This window comes from Lepisma saccharinum, chromosome 2, assembly GCF_977018435.1.
Source record: "Lepisma saccharinum chromosome 2, izLepSacc3.1, whole genome shotgun sequence".
Lineage (NCBI taxonomy): Eukaryota > Metazoa > Arthropoda > Insecta > Zygentoma > Lepismatidae > Lepisma > Lepisma saccharinum.
Window position 1 is genome coordinate 168025776 of NC_139230.1, and position 22903 is coordinate 168048678.

The 22903-nt window shown below is 36.8% G+C and overlaps 1 protein-coding gene across 2 annotated transcripts in view; it reads right to left on the reverse strand.

Annotated features, from left to right (window-relative positions):
• Positions 1 to 520: 520 nt before the first annotated feature.
• TBC1d7 (TBC1 domain family member 7) overlaps positions 521 to 22903 on the reverse strand; it is a 47785-nt gene continuing 25402 nt past the window's right edge. For both annotated transcript variants that reach the window (XM_083117683.1, XM_083117681.1), the window contains exons 3-6: positions 16566 to 16756; positions 13431 to 13526; positions 7661 to 7790; positions 521 to 1328 (exon numbers count right to left, since the gene is read on the reverse strand). In XM_083117683.1, coding sequence (XP_082973809.1) covers positions 1194 to 1328; positions 7661 to 7790; positions 13431 to 13526; positions 16566 to 16756 — 552 coding nt within the window. In that variant the 3' untranslated portion in view covers positions 521 to 1193. The remainder of the gene's footprint in view (positions 1329 to 7660; positions 7791 to 13430; positions 13527 to 16565; positions 16757 to 22903) is intronic.

Here is a 22903-nt window from a genome sequence, read left to right on the forward strand (position 1 = left end):
CAATTGAATGCTTGTATTTTAAGTTTTGCTTGCTTACATTATGACTACATTATGTGATCATAATTTGTAGCATATATATATAATGTGTAAATACCTGTTTATATTATATTTTAAATGTTTGGCAACATTATAACTGGACTGTAGTAGAATTTCATGAACTCTAAGAGAGGTTTTGTATATAACAAAAGAAGAAAAAAAACATGTTTTCAGAACTAAACAAAGAAGTTCCATGTCATAAAAAACAAAATTAAATTAGTCAGTTATTGTCAAAAAAAAACTTCCATTGTCAATTATTAAAGAAAGCTTCCATTGTCAAACATAAAACAAAAACAAAATGAAGCTAGTCAATCACTGGAAAAATGAAGCAAATAAAAACTGGTTATGAGCATTTTAATGAGATTACGCTATATCAACTTTACCCTAGTCATAAATTTTCAAACTAATTTCATAAGCTTTTTTTATTTTCCTAACTTGATGCTGGGCACTTTGTATTTAGACAGATACTGATAGGAAGTGAACTGAAGGTTACGTACCATATCTGTGGAAGAAATGCACATCATAGCAACTCTCTTAAGAAACAATAATAAAAAACAAACAGAATTAAAGAAAAAAGTACACATCAAACATTAATATCAATAGAACAGAAAATTACATCCAAGAATATCTGAAGTTGCAGTGAGGTGATTAGATTCAACTTCTTAATGAGAAACTGTTGAATTCCATAGCAAGTCGTATCTACAGAATAAGATACAGCAATCACACATATTTAGTTAACACGTGCACATACAAATTTAAATTGCTATACAAATATTAGTTCTCACTTTTCATTTGTTTCTCATAACAATGGCCATGTTGATAAAAATATTAATTCTTCATGGCTTACCAATCAAATTCACTGCTTTAAGAGATATCACTTAAATGTATTTTGTACTTACCAAAAGTTAACTTTTCAAAAAAAATATATATATATTGAGACTGACATATTAGGAGAGTTCAGGTACTGGTATGCACAACTTATTTTATAGTGTGCACAAAATTATGCTTAAATTACTTGAGGATTCCTGGCTTATATGAACAATAAAACCAATAACTGCTGTATTCTAACTCACACCATAGATTTCTCCATCTTCTGTGCCAGAAACCAAATTGCCAATTTCTACAGGAATCTCAAGAAATTTCATCCACAAAAACTTTCAGTGCATTGACAGCTTTGTACGAGATGGACATTTCATAGAGTCTGGTCCTGTGCCAGGTACAAGTGGGCTCCCATAGTGCTGCCACAGTTCTATTGCTTTGGTAGCTATTACATCTGCTGTTTCTTCAGTGATCTAGAGAGAAATATCATCTAATGTAAATTTTCCTTTTGGTAGGTTCATTAAGGAAACTAAATTTTACAAGCAATTTATTCATCAACATCAAGCAGTTGTCTTCTCAGTTAAACAACAAAAAGTTTTACCTTTCACAAGTTATTGTTAACTAGTGCCAATGCAAGGTTGTTTTTATTTAAATAATGACTTAAATCGTGTGATTTTTTTAAAAAAAATAATTAAAAAAACTAAGGAAATAATTTATGGAATAATGCACTCACGTAATTTGTAGAATCAGAATCATTTTTGGTGAAGGTACATTCATAAACATTCAGTGGTGTTTATTATGCTTTCAGATACTCTAACATTTTCAAAGGAAAGGCATGGGAACAAAATATATGAATGGATGGGGTGAAGCTCATACAAAAGGATAATGTAATATACAAACTGTAAACACACTAAATTTCTGTTCCTTTAAAACTCGATAATTTTCGTAGGCAAAAATAGCAAATATTTTGGGTAGATTGATTAATTGATCGAGTTGGTGTTTTAAGTCCACTTTATGCACATTAAGGCCAATCGGGACTGGACCTACATTTTAAAGTGGGATCCAAACCACTACATGCCTCCACTGGGTATCGAACCCGGGACTCCTTCATTACAAGGCAATGACGCTACCACAGCGCCATCGGGGAGACCATATTTTGTGTTGAATAATACACAAAATATTAATCATATTAAACTGCAAATACTGTCATTATCATTAAGCTCTAAACAAACATGGCAACTGATAGTATTGTGTTCAATATCCCATTCCACTTGATGTTTGAGTACAAGTAAATAACAACCACACATATCCCCTTTCCTCCCGGCCATTATTGAACATTTGATGGTTGTCTACTTTGTCAAACAAATGACAGACAATCTTATTAGAATACTTGCAGGTTCAGAGAGGCACATGTGCAATAATGGTGAAATAAGAATGCATACTTGGGAAATTACCCAATACAGAGGTTGTTTCCAATCTATGGTGACGAAATTGCACATCTTTTGCAGCACCACCAAGCCTGAAGAGAATGAAGCTGCCAGTTGTGTGGGCACGTTAGACCGTTGACTGTGCGTGACATGTGTGGTCATTGCGTATCGGGAAGAATGCCGCCGAAAATCAGTGCATATTGGGAGGGTTACATAACTGCACTTTCCGATGTAAACTACAGTTATAGTGCCATTATAAAACTGTGCAAGGAGTGTGGATTCACTCTGTCCAGAAATGGCATATCACAGGTGTTGAAAGGGGCAGGTAAGATGAGGCGTGGGATGATTCCTATGGGGTAGAAACAGGCCAACTCCTGGCCTGCTACTAGCCGCACACCAGCCACACAGAGAAGTATCGCAAACAGCCTACAAACATCACTGAAGAGTGCACACCATCATTGAACACGATTTGGGTTTGGAAAAGCAACGCAAGGGGCGTGTTCATAAGCTCTTGCCAAAACACATCCAGGAACATCGCACCAACTGTCGAAAGCTTTATGAGCGGCACCTGTCAGGTGAAAAATGGAAGTTCCTTGTTACATTGGACGAGGCATATGTTTATCTTGATGACTGTGACAAGAGATGTGCAATTTTTTATCGATCAACAGGTTCGAGGGACTTTCAAAGATAGTTCACTGAATGTAAGGAAAGTTTTGGCACAGGTTTCATGATCATTGCTGGATACTCGTACAATGGCAAACTGACCATACATTGTGTTGCCAAAAATACGAAGGTTAATTCCGATTATTATCAGGCTAACATCCTGACACCAGTTTATCGCCATGACATTCCCCATCTCTATGGGAGGGATCAGAATCGTGTGTGGGTGCATCAAGACAAGGCATCAAGTCACACATCTCGCTCAACCTGCCTCTTCCTCCAACAAATGGCAGAAGAAACTAGAATTCGGGTCATTCCTTTCACAGACATTCCAGTGAAGTCACCTGATGCCTCACCGATGAACTTTTGCACCTTCGGCCTACTGAAACGAGCCTTGTCTCAGAGAAGACCCCGTACCATTGAAGGGCTATGGAAAGCCTGTCAGGAGGAGTGGTTGAGGCTGGACATGACTACACTATGTGCCAGTCTCCTACAGTGGAAACTTCACTGTCGGGCAATTGCCAAGATGCAGGGCCACCAAATAGAGCACTCTCGATGGTGGTGACATGGTTTCTCTTAAGGTAGGAGCAGTTTGAAATCGTCACCATAGATCGGAAACAACCTCTGTATATGGGATAAACAATGCATGCCCTAAATTGAAGAAACAAGTCTGTTAACCTTTTGACAGCATTAGATTGAGGAAACCCCTAACTTCTTGAAACTATTCCGGCAGTCTTTTGCCACAAGCAGTTATTTTGATATGCAGCATAGAATTCTATATACAGTATGTAACATTGTTATTCGTACACATAGAATTTCCGAGGAAAAAATGTCATATCTACTAGTAAATATAATCATTATCATATGTACCTGGAAATTAATGCTAATGAAGATTTCACCAACAAATGTCAATAAAATTGTATGTTCAAACTGTATAAACAGAGCATATAATTTGTGTGAAAAGAGAAAAACACACTGTTTCATGCAACATTGTTATTCGTACAGGCAAGAGTTTCAATCTTCCTTGCATACAGCACCACTGCTATTCGCGCGATTTCATGCAGTTTACAACTTCATAACAAGTTTGAACACGCAGGTGCACTCCCCATCAAGCAGAATGCTGGCGTAGGTATTGTTGTAGGCCTATCGTCTATCTATTAGCGTGTTCGAAATGGGCAAGGTGAAGGAACTTAGTTCCGATCTGAAGGATGCTATTATAAATTGGCCCTTAGAGGTTATTCGTTAAGAAAAATTGGACAAAATATACGTCAAATTAGGTTGTATATAAATTGTATTTCCTATAAAATATTATTTACGGTAAATTTATGAATATAAAAAATCGTATATTAAGGGTTCAGTTTGCCAAAAGTCTTCAAACGAACATCTCGTAACCTTACAAGATATAAAATACTATTGTTTAGTTCGAGAATTATTAACACTTTTGACTTGCCGTTATTCACATAAGGTATATATAAATAGTGAGTTTTTCTATTTCTTTTTATTTTTCAAAACTAGATTTATTAATATATTATTGAAGTTAGCACTATTTGGAACATTTCTGAAAAGAAAACGGAAGTTGATAGGTGTCACAGTTCTCGATATATCAAATCAAAAATATCCAATATGGCGGACTTTTTTCAAGATGGCGGCCATCAGAACGCAGATGGCAATTGGCTATTCGACTGAACATATCATAGGTGGTACAACAATTAATTCTACAAAGTCTCTTTTTTATTAAAAAGTCAATGATTCCGGACTTAACCACCGAATTGTGATAAAGAGACGACTTTTTGGTACTATTCTCCATTTCGAGACACATTTTATGGTGTACCCTTCATTTAAAACTTATATTGTTTTAAAGCTTATAAAATAAGCAAAAACTTTAAAAAGTGATAGAAAAATTTCACTTTTTGAAGATTATTTTTAAAATTACGGCAAAACCACAGACATTATCAAAAAATTAAAAAGAATCTTTTTTGTAGCACATCTAATGAGAATTAAGACTAAAGAAATATTACCTGCCTACAATGATTGGTTACGAAGATATAGTTCAATAACTGAGAGTCTGCAAAATTTATGTTTGGGGGGGGGTGCTGGGGGGAAGCACCGTGAGGAGGGGGAGGGGATTTTGCACTACTAGTGCTGTTCTAACAACTGACCAAAATTCAGCTTTTACAGAATTATTCCCGACATGAAACCTTTATTGACTGGGCTAACAGCAGCATAATGCAATGCAAAGGGCGTATATATACACCATCCACACTTAAGGGGTCAAATGCAAAAAATTGAAATTGGATATTCTATATGAGGTTTGTTAAAAAAATGACCAAACTTTTTTAATAGCCCGCCAATGGTTGCAGATGGTGTGATCCAGCTACCGTGCGCACCTAGCGGCATATCTTGGTAAGAGATCACCTTTTACTGGGTTCCGATATAAACCGTAGTAGTAGTTGTCGAGTAGCAGCCGATTGAGTGAGGTCATGCACAAGTGGCTTGTCGGATTAGTGACAAAGCAACAATGAAAAAGTTGGGGGAACAATGCGTGTGTGTGGAATGTTGCGTAAAACTTGGGAAAACTTTTACGGAAACATTCCAAATGCTTAACCAAGCATACTGGGATGATTGCATGAGCCAAACGAAGTTCTATGATTGGTTTAAGTGCTTTAAGAAGGGCAAAAGTTTGATTCCTGAAGATCCAAGGGCTAGACAAACTCCACATCAACAGACGACCAAAATGTTGAGATTGTTCGCGCTGTGATTCGTGAAAATCGTCGTTCAGCTGTCCGTGAGGTTGCTGAAGAAGTTGGCATAAGTGTAGGATCCTACCATAAAATCCTGACTGAAAAATGACATGCATCGCGACAGTGCAAAATTCGTTCCGCGTTTGTTGACAGATGACCAGAAGCAGAATCGAGTTCACATCTGTCAGGAACTGCTTGCAAATGCAAATGCTGATGAAAACTTTGTCAAGAACATTGTAACAGGAGATGATACAGGAGATACGATGTGGAAATGAAGAGGCAGTCTTCACAATGGGTGGGGAAAGGGTGTTTTCGATCAAAGAAAGCATGGATGAGTCAGTCAAAATTCAAGGTGGTGATGGTTGTGTTTTTTGTTTGGAAAGGCATTGTGCGCCATGAATTTGTACCACCTGGTCAGACGGTAAACAAGGAAGTCTACCAGAGAATTCTAACATGATTGAGAGATGCTGTGCGTAGGAAGAGGCCTGAACTGTGGGGGAATCAGTCGTGGATGTTGCATCATGACAATGCTCCACCTCACACATCGCTCCTTGTCACAAGTTATCTGGTAAAAAATCGCAGTTCTATTGTGCCCCACACACCCTATTCTCCGGACTTGGCCCCTGCAGACTTTTTTCTCTTTTCCAAACTGAAAACCACTTTGAAAGGATGGCATTTGAGACCATCGAGGAAATTCAGGAAAATGAGACGAGAGTACTGCGCGCCATTGAAGAAAGTGCATTCCAGCAGGTGTTCCAAAATTGGAAGAAACGATGGTAACGGTGTATTGATGCTGGGAGGGAGTACTTTGAAGGAGATAGTGGTTGAAAGTGTGTATCATGAGCAATAAATCAAGAACAGCAAAAGTTCGGTCTTTTTTTGAACACACCTCATATGTATTGATTGATTTGGTTTCTTACTTTACTTTGCTTTTCTGCCACTTTTGGCTAATCTTGAAGATGAGAGTGAGTGATGATATGATGAAATTGATGAAGTGACACTCATTCCCAGGCCAGGATTCCAATCTGGGACCCCGATTACACAGGTTTTGAGAAAACAGATTTTTACTGAACATCAAGAATGAGTCTATGATAAATATTTCAGTAATTATTTCAATTTTAAATTCCATCATATGTGGTTACAACCAACGTTGCAAGTTGTGGCAAAGTATATTTGTATTTACCATAGTTTTTACCACTTATCTGATACTTTTGGCTAATTACGGTGATGAGGATGAAAACTGTAGATGCAACTTAAGTTAACTTCATAAAGTTACTTAGAAGTGCAACAGAACAACACAGTTGAGCTTAGAACAAAGATAAAGAAAAAATGTTCAGCTACACAAAAAGCACCCATGTGCAGTACAGTTCACAGTGTTGCAATCTTGCAATGAATATCAATGGGACACCCATACCCCTTGTGCCAAACAGAGGGTTAAAGATGAACACCTTGGCACGTTAAATAGTTACATACCAATATTTCACCAAGGTCACTTGTTTCCTAAAGGGATCTTGAAAACAGGAGTACTTTTATGTGGAGGTGGCAAGAGTTAAAAAGTACAAAAACAGGTAGCCATAGCAATTTGAAAGGTTTTAGTGAAAAGGATGCAGGTTGTTACAAGTACATGATTCCCTCGCATGGGAATCATCATGTTTTCATCCTTAATCCTTTTAGATGTAATACTACAACCATTTAACTTCCTATTGATATCTGTATTTATATATTTTTAACTCCACTCCCTCCACAGGCTACTGCTTTATTATCTCTGAAGAAGTCAAGTTACCTTGGTGAAATATTGGAATATAACCATTCAACTTGCAACGGCAAGTGTACCTTTTTTTAATATGGCAATGTTGGCACGTGCAATAAGCCATGCTTTAATCAGTTTTACCTGATCTATAAGTGACAAAATATTTGTAAATATACATAATATATATTATTTATACTTGCAGGATAACAATTAAAGAAAATACTTACATTATTGAGGCACTTCAGAACATTTGTTGTGGAACTGCAAGCTAATAGCAGTCTCCTTAATGTTGTCAACAAAACAATTGCTACAAATGCAAGAATCATGCATGAACCTCCAATCAGTTTGTCCCATATTCTGAAAAGGTAATAATAGATTAAGAACATTTGTTGTTTTACATGTCTGTATAACATTATAATATATAATAATGTGCATTTCTCATACTAAAAAAACTGTTACACAAGATTTACACATTTATTACAAATACCTGCAGAGGGAAGGAGGGAGAAGAAAATGTGAGCATATGCTCATAAATATATTCTGCCATTTTTGGCTAATCCCGAGGATGAGTGATGATATGATGAAATTGATGAAGGGGCATTCACAAAGAACACCCATACCCAGGCTAGGATTCGAACCTGGGACCTGTGGCATCATACACTCATAAATAAATCTTATTTGACAAAATACTGTCTGCAAGATGAAAGAAGGCGAATATATATGCAGAAAATGTGGTGGAAGTGACCTTGAGGAACATCAACTTATGTTGAGAAGAAATGTGAAAATATCCCCTTTTTGTTTCGAATTTGGTATTCCTCATTGCAAAACTTCCCTCTGCCTCAATACCATTCTCCAAGTGCTTTTCCTTCCCAATGTTATTTTCTGATTTCTTTATTGATAAATTCCCAACAAATGTTAGCATAGCTTATTATGTTTCTGGCCATGTAATATTTCAAATTTAGGAAACATGTTCTTGCAAGGCACATAAAGACAAGCTAAGCTATTTTATACCAGAGAGCTGGGATGACATACACATGGAATCTTGTTTATGGCAGCTCAATGTACACGCATATGTGCAATCCACAGTTCACACAAAACTGGTCAGATGTCATTAGTTGATGGAAGAGAGAAACTGTTGGAACCAGTTTGACTGTTTTTACACAGCGATAGGCTAATTGGTACTGGACCTACAGTTTAAAGTGGGATCTGAACCACTATGTGCCTCCACTGGGTATCAAACCTGGGACACCTTGATTATGAGACAACAATGTCAGCACTATGCCATTGGAGAGGCTTCTCTTGTAACCAGTTGACCATAAGAGCCTTTACCTTTACTGCCATCTACAGGGAAAGAAAAAACTACAGTGAAACCTCAATTTTACGTTTTTCAGGGGACCTAACTCAAAAAACTTAAAATGAGGGAAATTTTATAACATTTTGCATGTATTTGGACCATAAAGATTGAATGTATAATGCAGGAAAATGTAAAATATGGTAACGTAAAATTGGGGTTTCACTGTATTTGTTCATTAATGGTTCTGTGCATCAAACATGAACAATGGCTGTCTTGATGAAACATTAAGAGTGACATGCAAAATGTAATATTCAATATTCACACCAGTCGAAGACAAGAGGACACTGTGGGGGGAGAGGGGGGGGGGGGTGACTGAAAATTTAACCTCTATGCGCCTGACAGGTAATTATATATATATATATATACACACACACACACACACACACACACACGTATATGGTTGAGAGTATTGCACTACGGACAAGCAGCAGATATATATCTACATAACTATCGGGTAGCAATTAATATGCCATTTCTTAAAAACTACACATGATATTTCAGTTCTATATCATTTGTTTATTAGTACACATATAACAGTATGACATATTTGAATTACAAAACAACATATTTAGCCAGATTATTAACAGCCAGAGATTAAGAAAGTTCTATGTTACCCCTTTGACAGATTACTGTGGGTCACTTATAACAAGTTGCACATACGACGAAAGGATGTTTGTGTCGATAAGAATTTGATATCGAGGAACAGAAATTGTGCGTAGGAAGAGTTTGATTTCAGTGAACGTGTTTAGTTACATGTGCTGAGCCATGATCATAGCAAAGCAATACAACTAGGACAATAGATTGCACAGTGTCAAAATAGGAGCTGTAGACAGGCAGGTAGGAGCCTGAATGCCATTGGAGAACATAGCATGGCATGATTGTGTTAATACCAATCACAGTCGTGGAGTTGTAATGGGGTGAGTGGTGAAAAAAGGACGAGGACAGTTCAGTGCGGGACACAGAAAGCTTAACATTGACTTCCTCAGTTAGCTATGACTTCCTCGGTTGGCTGTAGTGCCATCAGATGTCGTGTTGCGAGATTCTCGTGGTTTACCAAAGATTATCCGGGCATCGTGTAATTACTTTTGAATACGTTAGACGGTAGCGTAAATCGCAAGTAAAAGTACACTTGCGAATAATGGTTATTCAAAGTGATTTCTACTGCTATAATACCACACCATACTCTCCAAGACACAAAGAAGAAAACAGCGCAGTGTAAGAAGAAAAGTAGATATTGGTTAGTGAAAAGACCATCAATTATACTGTAAAACCTATAGTGATGTAGTGATATTGGATACGAAGATTAATTTTTCAAATATAAGATAAAAAAAATAGTTGTTATTTGCAGCTCATTTCCTTCTTTGTCAATCTTGTTAATTGTTCACTACTTAACTAACCAAAGACATGCGAGTGACTGGTCGGTCTGTTACTATAAACCCAGAGCTCGCAAGCCGACTCAGGTTAATACATTCAAAGCAACAGTAAAATGTCATGTCTAAATTAGAAAAAAATGTAATCAAGAAAACAAAACAGTTGAACCCCTCAAAACTTTATGAGATAGATTTATAAAAATGGCTATAACTCCTAAACCACCCTTTTTTCTGGAAAATTTCAATTACACATGTAACAATGAGTAAAAAGCAACACTTCAACATGTGACAATTAAGGGTCCAGGGGAGGGAGGGGGGGCAAAGATCCAAAATTGAAATTTGGTCAGACCACATGCTGTTTCTTGAAAACTAGACATGATATTTGAGTTCTGTCTTTTTAGTTGATTAATATACATGCAAATTACAAAAAAATATATCCATTGTTACTAATAAAATTCTGGAAACTGTTTCTGTAAGCTGGCAAAGCTGCCACTCTTATACATTCTTATTATTTTTCCACAATAACTATCAGCCTGTTTTCAACTAAACTTTGTGTGGTTGCAGAAATGTACCACTGCTGCATACTAAATTTCTCCATTCCCTTCAGTTTATTGTGGGGGCCACAGGGGCAAATTATTTGAAAAACTTTCCATTTTCTTCTTCCTTTAGCACTCATAATTGGGAGGAACAATGTATCAATGTTACCTTCGCTAAAAGCCCAGTCTTTAAGAAAGAAAACAAAACTGATTTCATCTCTATACGACAATCAGTTCTCGAGCTATGATTTTTTTGTACTTTGTGGCAAGTTTGAAAACCACATGCTTGAAATGTTCCCATCCATAGAGGCTTACACAAGGAAAGCCCCAGTATGCTAAAGGTTAATTTGATTCCATTCTATAGTTTTTAAAATGTAGTAATGTCTTGATAAAACAAGAAAACACAAAGAACTCAGCAATGCAAATACTGCTTGGGTATGACAGATAAGATACTGAAATCCTAGCTTGAGAAGTTAGAGAGCAAATGTAAAATTAAAAATTGCTAGATGTAACTTTAATTATGTATTTGCAGAATACAAACACAAATCTTGATGCTTTTTGCAATTCTTTTTTTCCCTACGAAAGTCAAATGTAACAGAACTACAAAAAAACAAAAAGATGTTGCTTATATATTTATTCAGTCCATAGACATCAGGGTTATGTGGGTCTAATACCATGTGTGCCCTACATGGGAAAAATGGCATCCTGAACTACTAAGTGGAATGCTTCACACAAGCCTCTGGAGGTTACACTGAGGTATCTGTTCCATTTCTTCGTACTAACGTCTTGAATGAGCTGTCGTAGCTCAGTTGGTAGAGCATCTGAATACCACATGGAAGACCCAGGTTCGAATCCCAGGGCAGATTATCTAGACCAGGAAATTTTCCAGTCATTTCCTGGTTTCTGCGCAGCTCTAAGGCCCACCCAGCATTGTATAAATGAGTACCAATTCTGGCCATTCTATGACTTGAATTTGATGATTGCACAGGAACAGAGGTGCAACATACAACTAGGTATTGTTGTGCATGAGGAGGAATTAAGAAATCACACCATATGCAACAGCCACCACATGCTCCAGGATATGATTGAGGTATGCTTTGTTGGACAACAACAAGGCCCATTTGACTGTTGAAATTAATGTTACAATGTCGTTCCATGGAAAACCCAATGTCCGTTCTAGTTATGAATGATAAATATGCACTGTAAACAGTACCTGGCTTACACAAGGATGCTAAAAAGTATAACGTGGTAAGATGGGCAAAAACTGAAAATTATCATTCTCTCTATAACTATTAATGATATCCATGTGCAATGGAAGTACTAGTTTTATCTGTGAATGAGGAAAAGAGTATACTGCAGTGAGATCCAGGAAAGACTAATGATCATTGATCTTGCTAACTATAAATTACAATATCCATGTGCATTATTAGTAACTTTTGAAAAGTTGTGTTGCAGTGTAGTAAAATTTCATCTCATTAAACTATACTGTTTCAGCATTCGCAGGTAAGCTTAATACATTTTCCTGCATATGGCTATCATTCATAGTTAGCCATAATGATGGGCATCTTACTATACTATATTTTAGCAGTAATCACAGTAAATACATCTAAATTATTCATAATTGTGCAAATCAATGAATCCTGAATTTTCAGAATATAACAGTTATTATGCATGTACCAAGTTTCACACTTGCACTCTTCAAGTTAACTTCTTACTAAAATAAACATGAAATAATGGCTACATATTAATACAAGTCTGAAATAAATGTGGCTTAACATTCGAACAAGAAGAGCAAAGTAAAGCAAGCATATCATCCAATGCTTGATCGAATGGGAGCTTCTCCTGCATGTTAGCCTATCCAGATGGGATATTTTCATGCACATGCTTTTCAAACTTACTGCGATAATTTTATTTTATCTGGACATAACATAGCCAGATGTCAAGCAAACCTGGCACTGCCCTCTGACATGACCAATGTTGCCAGTACACTTTGTAATTTCAAAAAAAAAGAAGAAAAAACATACTTTTTTGAATATGCCATAAACCATCTGTAATGCATAAATACCCAAAGAGAGCATCCACACACATCAAAAATGTTTGCCAGCAACTCCATATCTGTCTTTCATCTATGTTTTTCTTTGCTTCATACAAATACTTTTTTATTTACACCTTATTAACTTTTTCTCCATACTGAATGTTCATGCAGAGAATCATTTTCTTTTTTAATGTTTTAAAAATATCCACATAAACAAAGTTAATATCCAATGTAAGGTTCAAGTCTCTATCGCCTTTTGTATAAAAGTTATGTATGTTCTAAGTCTTGGTTGCATGACTTTTTGAACCACCTGCAGAAGAAATGGCTAATATGTCTTCTAGCTGCTGCATCATGCAAAATTATCTAGCTAGTTCCAAAACATGACATTTTGAACCTCTAAACCCTTAACTCGCACTACAAGTGAAATAGGTTAGCCACAATTAGTAAAAAGGCAAAAATTTCAGGTTTCCCCCCCCCCAAGAAAGCTGGTTTTTTATTGGAGAAAAAATCCCATTCATAAAAAAACTGCCTTTTTGCAACTCTACTTCTCAGTGAGGAACATTGTTTCTAAAGCTGATTAGATTAAAGTTGCAAGATAATTACTATCAATCAATCAATATACCAAACATACACAATTAAAAATTGGAATTTACATTCAAGTCCCACTAATAGATGTAAATTATCAAGTTAAAGCACACTAACCTTTCTAATGCTGACTCTTGAATAACTCCTGAAAAACATCGACAGAACCAGGTATCTAGGGGTATATCATCTATTGCTCTCACGTTCACCAGGTGTCTGAAATAAATAAATGCAGTTTATCTCAGTAATGTCATACATTATGGTGCAGTCAATACAAAAAAACTCCTTGCACCACTGATTGCAGGATTTGCAAGAATCGTACATAGCTCATTGTGTGAGAACCAGGGGAATGTAACTCCAAAAATACAGTTTTCGGTTTTGTTTAATGTGTCCCTTCTGAAGAGCTCTATATCTCTTCTCCGTAGATGTAAAGTTACCTATCTCCAATGTGCTGATTTCTTTTTTAGTCTGATATATTTCCAAGAATACATTATTTTTTCTTACCTGTGAATTTAATAAATTGGAGTTATGTCCATCTGGTTCTCACATGATGATCTGTAAGATTATTCAAGTCAGACTGACTACCTCTATTGCACAAAGGGCTGTTGTAATGATCATAAACATGCTGGCTTAACACAATTTGCTATAAAATGGCAAGGATTAACAATCAACTTTCTTTCATGTTACAAAATAGTGTGGTGTACACATAAATATCAAGATTTTTTTTACATGGAAGCAAGTTATGGTCATAGAACACACAACTGCTTTGTTATGTTCATGAATAAATTTTGATCTAGTACAGATCAGACAAATGTAATTAGGAGCTGAAAACTTACTTTCTTTACGTATTATGTTCCAATTTTTATACTGCTGTAAATATGTTTACAATCATGACATTTACTGTTTTTGATGAAGATTAAGAAGACATCGAAGATTACTTGATGTGTTTTGAACATTTCTGCATTGTTCAAAAGTTCACTGATGAACAGAGACTTCCTATACTCATAGTTTCATAGGTGCAAGGGCTTTTAAAGTCTTGACAGATGTTGCACCAGATCTTGTGCATAATATTTCACTTTCTCATTTAAAATATTATCACACTACAAATCTGTAAGTAACAAGTTTGTTGAATGTTTTAAATTCCGACGTTGTGCACAAGAGGAAGAAAAAACAGCTTCTGATTACTTCATCAGATTGAAGCAACAAGCCATAAAATGTAACTATGGCAGTTATCTAGATGATGCTTTGGTAAAACGGACAGTATTAGATATTCAATTTGAGTATACTTACAAATGGCTTTTATGAATAAAAAATGGGGAAGTACTCAGAGATGGGAGGTTTACATTTACATGTATGTTGGGATCAAGTTATTATTATACAGTGTGTCCGTAAAATAATGGTGGGGTTTTAACCTTTAGATGACTGAGCAGGTTTACGAAAGTAACCCCCTTCTCGCCCAGGCTTCTCAGCGAGAATTTTAAATTCGAACACTCTTTGGAGGATAATTATTATAACTCTGGCACTATGGGAGAAATCTACTTTGGATAACTTTTGTTTTGCAGTTAAAACATCAAACCGTGTGCAATTCAGAATGCCAGAACGAGGAAGGGGGGCACGACCCTCAAATTTCAATGGGAAAAAACATAAAAATCTGGAGTTTGTCCCCTCTTCTCTTGATATTTTGGGGAGATGGTGCAAACTTTAGTAGTTTCAAAGAATGGACGTTTCCAAAGAGTATGAAACATGTTTCATGTTCCTGGGTGCCATACAAGTTGAATAATAAGCCAAAATGTGAAACTCTGTTTTTTACGAAAAATAGGTAATTTGCATATTGCTCAGAAAATTGTTATAACTCTGGCACTATGGGAGCATTGTACTTCGGATAAGTTTCGTTTTTCAGCTAAAACATCAGAGCATGCAACCGTGTACAATTCAGAATGCCAAACCGAGGAAGGAGGAGTTTGGGAAGCACGACCACCAAATATCAATGGAAAAAACCATAAAAATCTGGAGTTTGCCCCCTCTTCTCCCACTATTTTGGGGAGAAGGTGCAAACCTTAGTATTCTCTTCAAAAAATGAACGTTTCCAAAGAGAATGAAAGATGTTTCATGTTCCTGGGTGCCATACAAGTTGAATAATGAGCCAAAATGTGAAACTCTGTTTGGAAATGTGGCATGGATATGTTGCGGAGAGGGGGTCATCAATGTGAATTTCCCAGGCTTGCTCCAGACCTGTGTCAGAGTTTCCACCCAACATAAGAGTATAAAGGTCCAAAAAGCACATCCATTTCGTAATCAGCACCATCGGGCCAGTACGACCTTACTTTTGATGATACCATATGGTATCATCGGGCCAGTAAAGGTTAAACAGTAATAGTATTGGAACAAAGCATGGTAGAGAGATGAACGATACGTCAAAGCAAAGAGAGACTCCTCCAAGTTCCTGTTCAGTAGACTTCGATGTGTGAACCCGTAGTTGCCCTGCAGATATCAAGACAATACTCAGTCTCTTCCCATACACGGCAGAGAACATCTGGCATGAGAGACGAAACAGCTTCAGTGATCCTTGCTTTTAAATGGTCCAGATTTCGAACTTGACAGGAAAACCCTTGTGACTCAAACTTAGCAAGCCACAAAACACATTGAGCCTTCCTCTGCACCGCAAACATGACGACTCAGTAGCAAGAATGACTAACAAGATCGTGCAGCTTGTGCGTCATTGAAACATAATGTGCATGCACTACCCTTCGCCCCTGTAGGTGTCAGGGCAGTTTCTCTTTGCTTTGTCGTATCGTTCTTCTCTCTACCATGCTTTGTTCCAAAACTATGACTGTTTAAAACCCCACCATTATTTTACGGACACACTGTACATTATATAATCTCAGTCAATTGTGATTTCCGCACCCTGAAACGCATTTTATATTAAATAAAAGTTAAAATCTCAACTAAAAAAGAATTCAACATAATTCTTGAGGGGTACAGTCGGTTAAGAGTACCTGGTGAATGTGCAATTTTACACAATTCTGAGGATATTTGAACTTCTGGAAAGTGTTCAAATTGTCTAGTGGCATTTTGCATACATTTGCCACTGATACACAGAACATCATATGGTTCAAAATGGTTTGCAACACAGAACATGCCAACAAAATCATTCTACCCCTCTATTCGAAAGATCATAATGTGATATTGAATTGAATAGACAAGACAAACAACAAAAAGAACACATTAAAATTATATTTACTCTTCGCCACATACCTGTACAGTGCAGAATCCTCCCTTTCAAGGGCAATTCGTGTGAAGTCAACCAATTTTGACAAACCACCCTTAAACTTTTCTACACAACTGTAAAACCCTTTAGATATCCAATAAACATCAACATCATCATCAAATATATTGAACAGGGCATCAGTTAAGAATATTAGATGTCGTGTGTTTATGTCATCCACCTGGAAAAAACAGTATAAATTATTCTCTAGGTATTTTGCTATATCAAATTAGTTAGACACTGAAAATTCAAATCCCTGTCTACAGGGTTTCATATTAACCTTTGGTAGTTCAATCCAAGAAACCACAAGCTTTTATATTTAGAAATCACAATTGTTCCATTTGATGATTTCACACACATATCAGCCATGGCTCCATGCCATTTTTGGTTGTCTTTAACAATGTGCCTTCTATCATTTGTTCTTATTTGTTAACACATTGGGGTATCACGATGGGCATAGCCCACAGTGCACTTAAAGTCAATGTGGACGAACGACGGGCATAGCCTGTCCTGCGGTATGCAATCGCTTTGCCGATTGAACAACGGGCTATGCACGTACTTCGTCTCATGTGCGTGTTCATTCAAGCCCCTCTGTTGAAATTCCGACCGCTAGGTGACTCATGTGCTATTTTTATCTCGCACCTGTGACTGTTTGTTGTCGGGTTGATGTACTGTGCATTGTTTAGAATGGCGTCGTTAGATCCAGACTGCATAGAGGATTCCGCCCCAGAGTTTGAAGTTAGCAACGATTTTGATGATGCAGATGAATTTGAAGATTTGGAGGGTAGGTTATATTCGTAATAATTATTGTCGACATTATAAACAGTGTTGCAAACTCTAGTATTTTATGAATGAAGTGAGAAGAGGTAATTTTTTTGGGTCTATTCATCTTGCCTCTTGCTTGATTCTCCTACATGCACTGATGTATTTTTAGCTTTTCCATTTATTATTTTGTATAGTGTATGTGAAATGAAAATTTATTATTTTTATTTAGTTTATTTATTTATTTGTTTAATTTTTACAGATGATGCAGAACCAACTGATACATCGTCTGGTCCTGTCCTGCAGCCACTTTTTCATACAAAAGATAATTATTTGTAATTATTTTTCGTTATGTGCACATAAGAAGTATTCTTATACAAGATTCAAAAGATGTATTGATAGTTTATGTAGTTAATTTTTGAAATTTCCAGATTACGAACTTAAAATATCTCCATATTAACATTTGTTACAATGTTGTACTTTTTCCTTCTTCACAAAACATTGCTGAAAAAAATATTAAAAAACATCTGAAAATGAAAATAAAATTTAAGAAATTTTTGTTCATTGAAAAGAGGAAGTTTTGTAGATTTAAGAAATATGTGGTAAATAAAAACAAATTAAAAATATTTTTTCTATGATTTTTTGAAAAACAACCAAAAACCGCAGACCAGAGGTAACAATGCTGTATTATGAGGCCAGACCCGAATGTGTTAAGCTATCATGTTCTGCAAAAAAACGTGTCTTCTCTTTTTTATAGAATAATGAAAGATCCCTTATCTTTAGTCCACAAAATATTCTCCAGCACAATTTTCTTCTGCCAATGTCCCACAAGGTCATTTATGCTTTTTGTCAAGAATGCTATTTTTTGGGCAGCTCAAAAGATATAGGTGCAGTTTCCGCAGTATGTCTGTTTTGGAACTTTTCTCTTGTATATGGCTGTCCAAGGACCAAAAACGATGGCAGGGAAAATGGTCTTAGGAACAAGGAGGGTGGGACAAAACCTACCCAATGTGTAAAGTCGTCATATATCCTTTTTGTGGAATGGGGTTTTGCATTGTCCTTAAGTGACATCAGCAGGTTCCTCTTTTGCACAGTGATTTGGTGTTTTAAGTCCACTTTATGCACAGTAAGGCTAATTGGGACTGGACCTACAGCTTAAAGTGGGATCCGAACCACTATGTGCCTCCACCGGGTATCGAACCCGGGACCCCTTGATTACAAGGCGAGGACGCTACCACTGGGCCATCGGGGAGGCCTTTTGCACAGTGAATTGTCAGCTGCCCACAGAGCACATCTATATTGATCATTTCACCCTGCCTCACCTTTCTGTAGTGCACTATTCTGCATGTGTCCAAACCATAGTAAGATCGCTCTTTGGTACTTCACTTGGTGGTTCTCTGGAGGCAGTCATTGATATGATCATGAACTGTTGTGCAAAAGGCATTTCTCATCACAAGTGATTTTGCAATCCAGTGTGTCTCTTATCTCATGATCAATGGAGATACCAAAACAGTTGGTAAGGAACTAATTTGTCCAGTTACCTCACCTTTCCAATCTTGTGAGGATGAAGTCCGTCATCGGATTCTTATATCTCAAGCCACATTTGATGCAAATCTGACTCAACCAACATTCGAAAGTGGTTGTCGTCCACCTCTAGCATTTCTCCTGAACAGCATTTGTCTTCCAAGGTGTCATCTCTGTTACAGAACGTGACAAAGAAAAACTTGGCCTCGTGATCTGACAGCAAACCTTATCCGAACAAAATATGAATGTTTTGTTCTGTGTTGTTGCACAATATGAGGGGTGTAAGTAGCAAGCTTAACCTAGAAGGGAACAGGATGGGACCACAATAGCAACCAATTTTTCTACGTAGTCTCCCTGCAGGTCCACACACTTTTGCCAAAGCTTCTACAGTGCTTTTATCCCGGTCTCATAAAAGCTTTCCTCAAGGCTTGCAAATAGTCACCCACAGCACTGATGATGTATGTCATCATCACACTGATAATGCACACCGCCCAAAGCTTTTTTCAGGTTAGGGAAGAGATGAAAGTCTGATGGAGCAAGATCGGGTGAATAAGGGGGATGTTCCAACAATTCGAACCCACAATCGTGGATCGCAACAAGCAATGTGTGCACACGTGCATTGTCCTGATGCAAAATCAATCACCCCTTTAGAGAGCTTTCCCATCGCCTAGTGTTCAAAACACCCCGTAATTGCCTCACAAGGGAAGCATAATGCTCTCCAGTCATGGAGTTTCCCTTTCGAAGATGATCAACCAACAAAACACCCTTAGAGTCCCAGAAGTCTGTCGTCATCACTTTCCCAGCAGAGAGACTGGACTTTGCCTTCTTTGGGGTGGGGAAGCCGGGTGTTTCCACTGTTTTGATGCCTACCCATCTCTTCACTGTGGCAGAGGATGGAGCATCCTCTCCTAATGTTGTCACCATATCCTCATGGATTTCCTTGGGATTCAACCTCTTTTTCAACAGATACTTGATCACTGCTCGTATCTCTTCTGTCTTCATTTTTCTGACGTTACGCACTTAGTACACTTCTAGCTCCTGCATAGACGAATAGGATGGTTAGAACTGGACACCACTTTGCATATGCACTTACAAAGAATTGCTACTTCAAATCCCCAAATTATGTTTAGATAGAACTATGGGAACCCTATCTGACTCACTACTTATGGAACACCCCTTGTAGTTTTGAATGTGCTATCAAAAATTCATTGTTTACAAATTTACATGCTCTTTAGCGATACTTACATCAATTTTGCTCTGGATGGCCACATAAACCACAACTTCCAGAACACGAACATTAAACTAAAAGTGACCTGGTTCCCAGGCTGGTCATGTGACCGGATTGTTGAACTCACACAGGAGAACATCAAATTTTCACTTTGGTAGATACCACGCTCAGCATTCACTGACACACATTTGATGAGCAACTGATAGCAGCCCTATGTGCTGTGGTCATGGTCAAAGATAACTCCATCAGAGTAGACCCAGTTTTATTCAATAGGATTGTTCCCAGTAACACAGATCTGTGTGAAAGTTTAGTTATAAAAAAAAAAAGATAAAAGGACATTTTGTGGGACCTGATACAACCCCTTTTGATGTTGACTCGAATGGCAACACAAAATAGTATATCATACTGACAAGGGGGAGTTATAGTTTCATTACAAAAACTTCAACACATATTACTTAAGTGAAATTTTGAATTTTCGTATTTCTGCGTTGCACAATTTAATGGTTATATCCTATTAATTTCACACTCTCTCTTGTCTCCATTCGCTAAGGGTACGACATCTGGAGCAGAGCTTAGTGAATGAAGACAGAGAGTCTTCGAAATTAATAGGATATAACCATTAAATTGTGCAACGCGGAAATATGAAATTTCAAAAATTTCACGTAAGTAATTCTAAACCACGTTTACCGCATTCATCATGAATTCATCACATAAGTTATTTTACAAGGTGGTGGTTACTCTAAGTTAAAATTTAAGTATAGTTGCAGGTTTTTAAGCCAAAATTTCTTAGAATTCAAGGCTAAAAATAGTATCAATTGCGATAATAATAATTAAATTGTATTATAATTTTACATTAAATATTTATATCAGGTTTCTTGTGCACCTAATAAAAAATTACACTAATGAATGTTCGGGGAAGTTCAAAACATTGCTATTTGTATTGATTTGTCCATTATAAATGCAAAAGTACATTTTACATTAAACAGGTTCATAATTTTTTGCAAATTAGGCTCATTCATTCATTGTTTTTTGCCCAGGGACAGGTCTTTCCTTGCAACCTCCATGCTGTTCGATCTTGAGCCTTTCGCTTTGTAGCATCGTAGGACCCATTTATTATGATGTCATCAATCATTTGGTATCTTCTTCTTCCCCAGATTTTCTTCCCATTGACTATCCCTTAGGATACAGTTTCTTCTCATCCATTGACCCAACCAATTTCTTTTCCCTTCAAGATTATATCCAGCATTGATCTCTTTTCCCCAACTATTTCTAGCACTGTTGCATTTCTAACTTTTTCTTTCCATTTCATCCGTTCCATTCATCTCAATAGTCGCATTTCTAGAGCTTCCAATTGCTTTTTCTCACTTGTTCTGTGTCCCATGTTTCCGAACCATGCTATATATATGCAATTCGGAAATACTGCCTGTATAGATGCATTCATGTAGTTATGACTTTTTATAGAAACTGCCTGCTGTTAATCCAGAAACAGTGCTGAATGGTAACATCCCTTTGTTGCATAAAATTTGGGTTACTAGGTGCTGTTTGTGAAGATATTTTACCCATAATTCTCAGATCCAATAATTCCTATATAATTTCTAGAATTCAATGCCCAATATAAAAATTACAGACTATAGAACCCATTCCACACTTGAACTTTGTGTCATTATAGTCCCACTGCACAATGTTGAAATGAACGACTCGCAAGTTCCAGCAAGTATATCCAGTAATGTTTGAACTTGACAGTCTCTTACACTTTCAACTTCACGCTATGTCCACATGTAATGTGGTATCCTGCCAAAGTAATTTTTCCAGATTTGCACAAGGTGCATGTTTTTTTTTTTTTATTTTGGTTTGGCATTGTTTTGGCTTCTGATGTGTTGCGTAGTGAGTATGTATTTCTCCCCATGTAGACGATAGAAACATCTCTTCATGTTGATTATTAAGATAGATATTGGCTATTAAATATAGCATCTGAAAATATGTTTAGACTCCCGTGTATTATGGAGAATGAAACTTTCTCTCTTTAACGTAACATTTTCATTACTGAAAGTCACATTTTGGCATTTCCGATCAGACGTTAATTTCTTCGACCTTTCTCATTTCCATTCATGCACTTTATGTAGTTTAATAAGAAGCATGCTCCTAGAATAAATAGAAAAGTAATACTTTCCAAAAAAAATTATGGCTTCCATCCAACACCAGGCATGGTAGATCTTCTTCTTGTTCAGCTACTTGAGCTCCGTGAAGGAAATTGCACCTCCCTCTTTAAAACAAATCTACATCTACTCTGGAACAAAAGAATCTAGCGCCTACACTGAAAAAGTACAAACATGTTTGTCACAATGATGCGATAGGGTCATTCTATATCAAATGAAAAAAGTCCTCAACCTTACGTTTTTTGATTCATTTGAAATTTGGCATACTGTAATGTAAACAAAAATATTGTTGGAATTAATGTACATGAAGCTGATATTTACAATTGCAGTTCTTGGAAATATATTGCCACTAAACTGCAGGCATAACAACAAAACACGTTATACAAACTTTAGGCTAAAAGACTAAAAATCGGCAACTTACGTGTGTGAGTATGAGATTTTTCGTACTACGTTTCGGAGGTTGCACTACCTCCTTCTTCAGGTTGAAACGATGTTATTCAGACACCTGACATGGTGCCTCGTCGTGAAAGTGAAGGTTAAGGATTTAGGTTAAAAAGTTGCTTGAAGGACACTTTCTAAAAAAGAATATAAATTACACATCTAAAACCGCGCAATACAATAAAAAAAAAAAGAACATCCAAGGCTGAAGTTGGCGAAC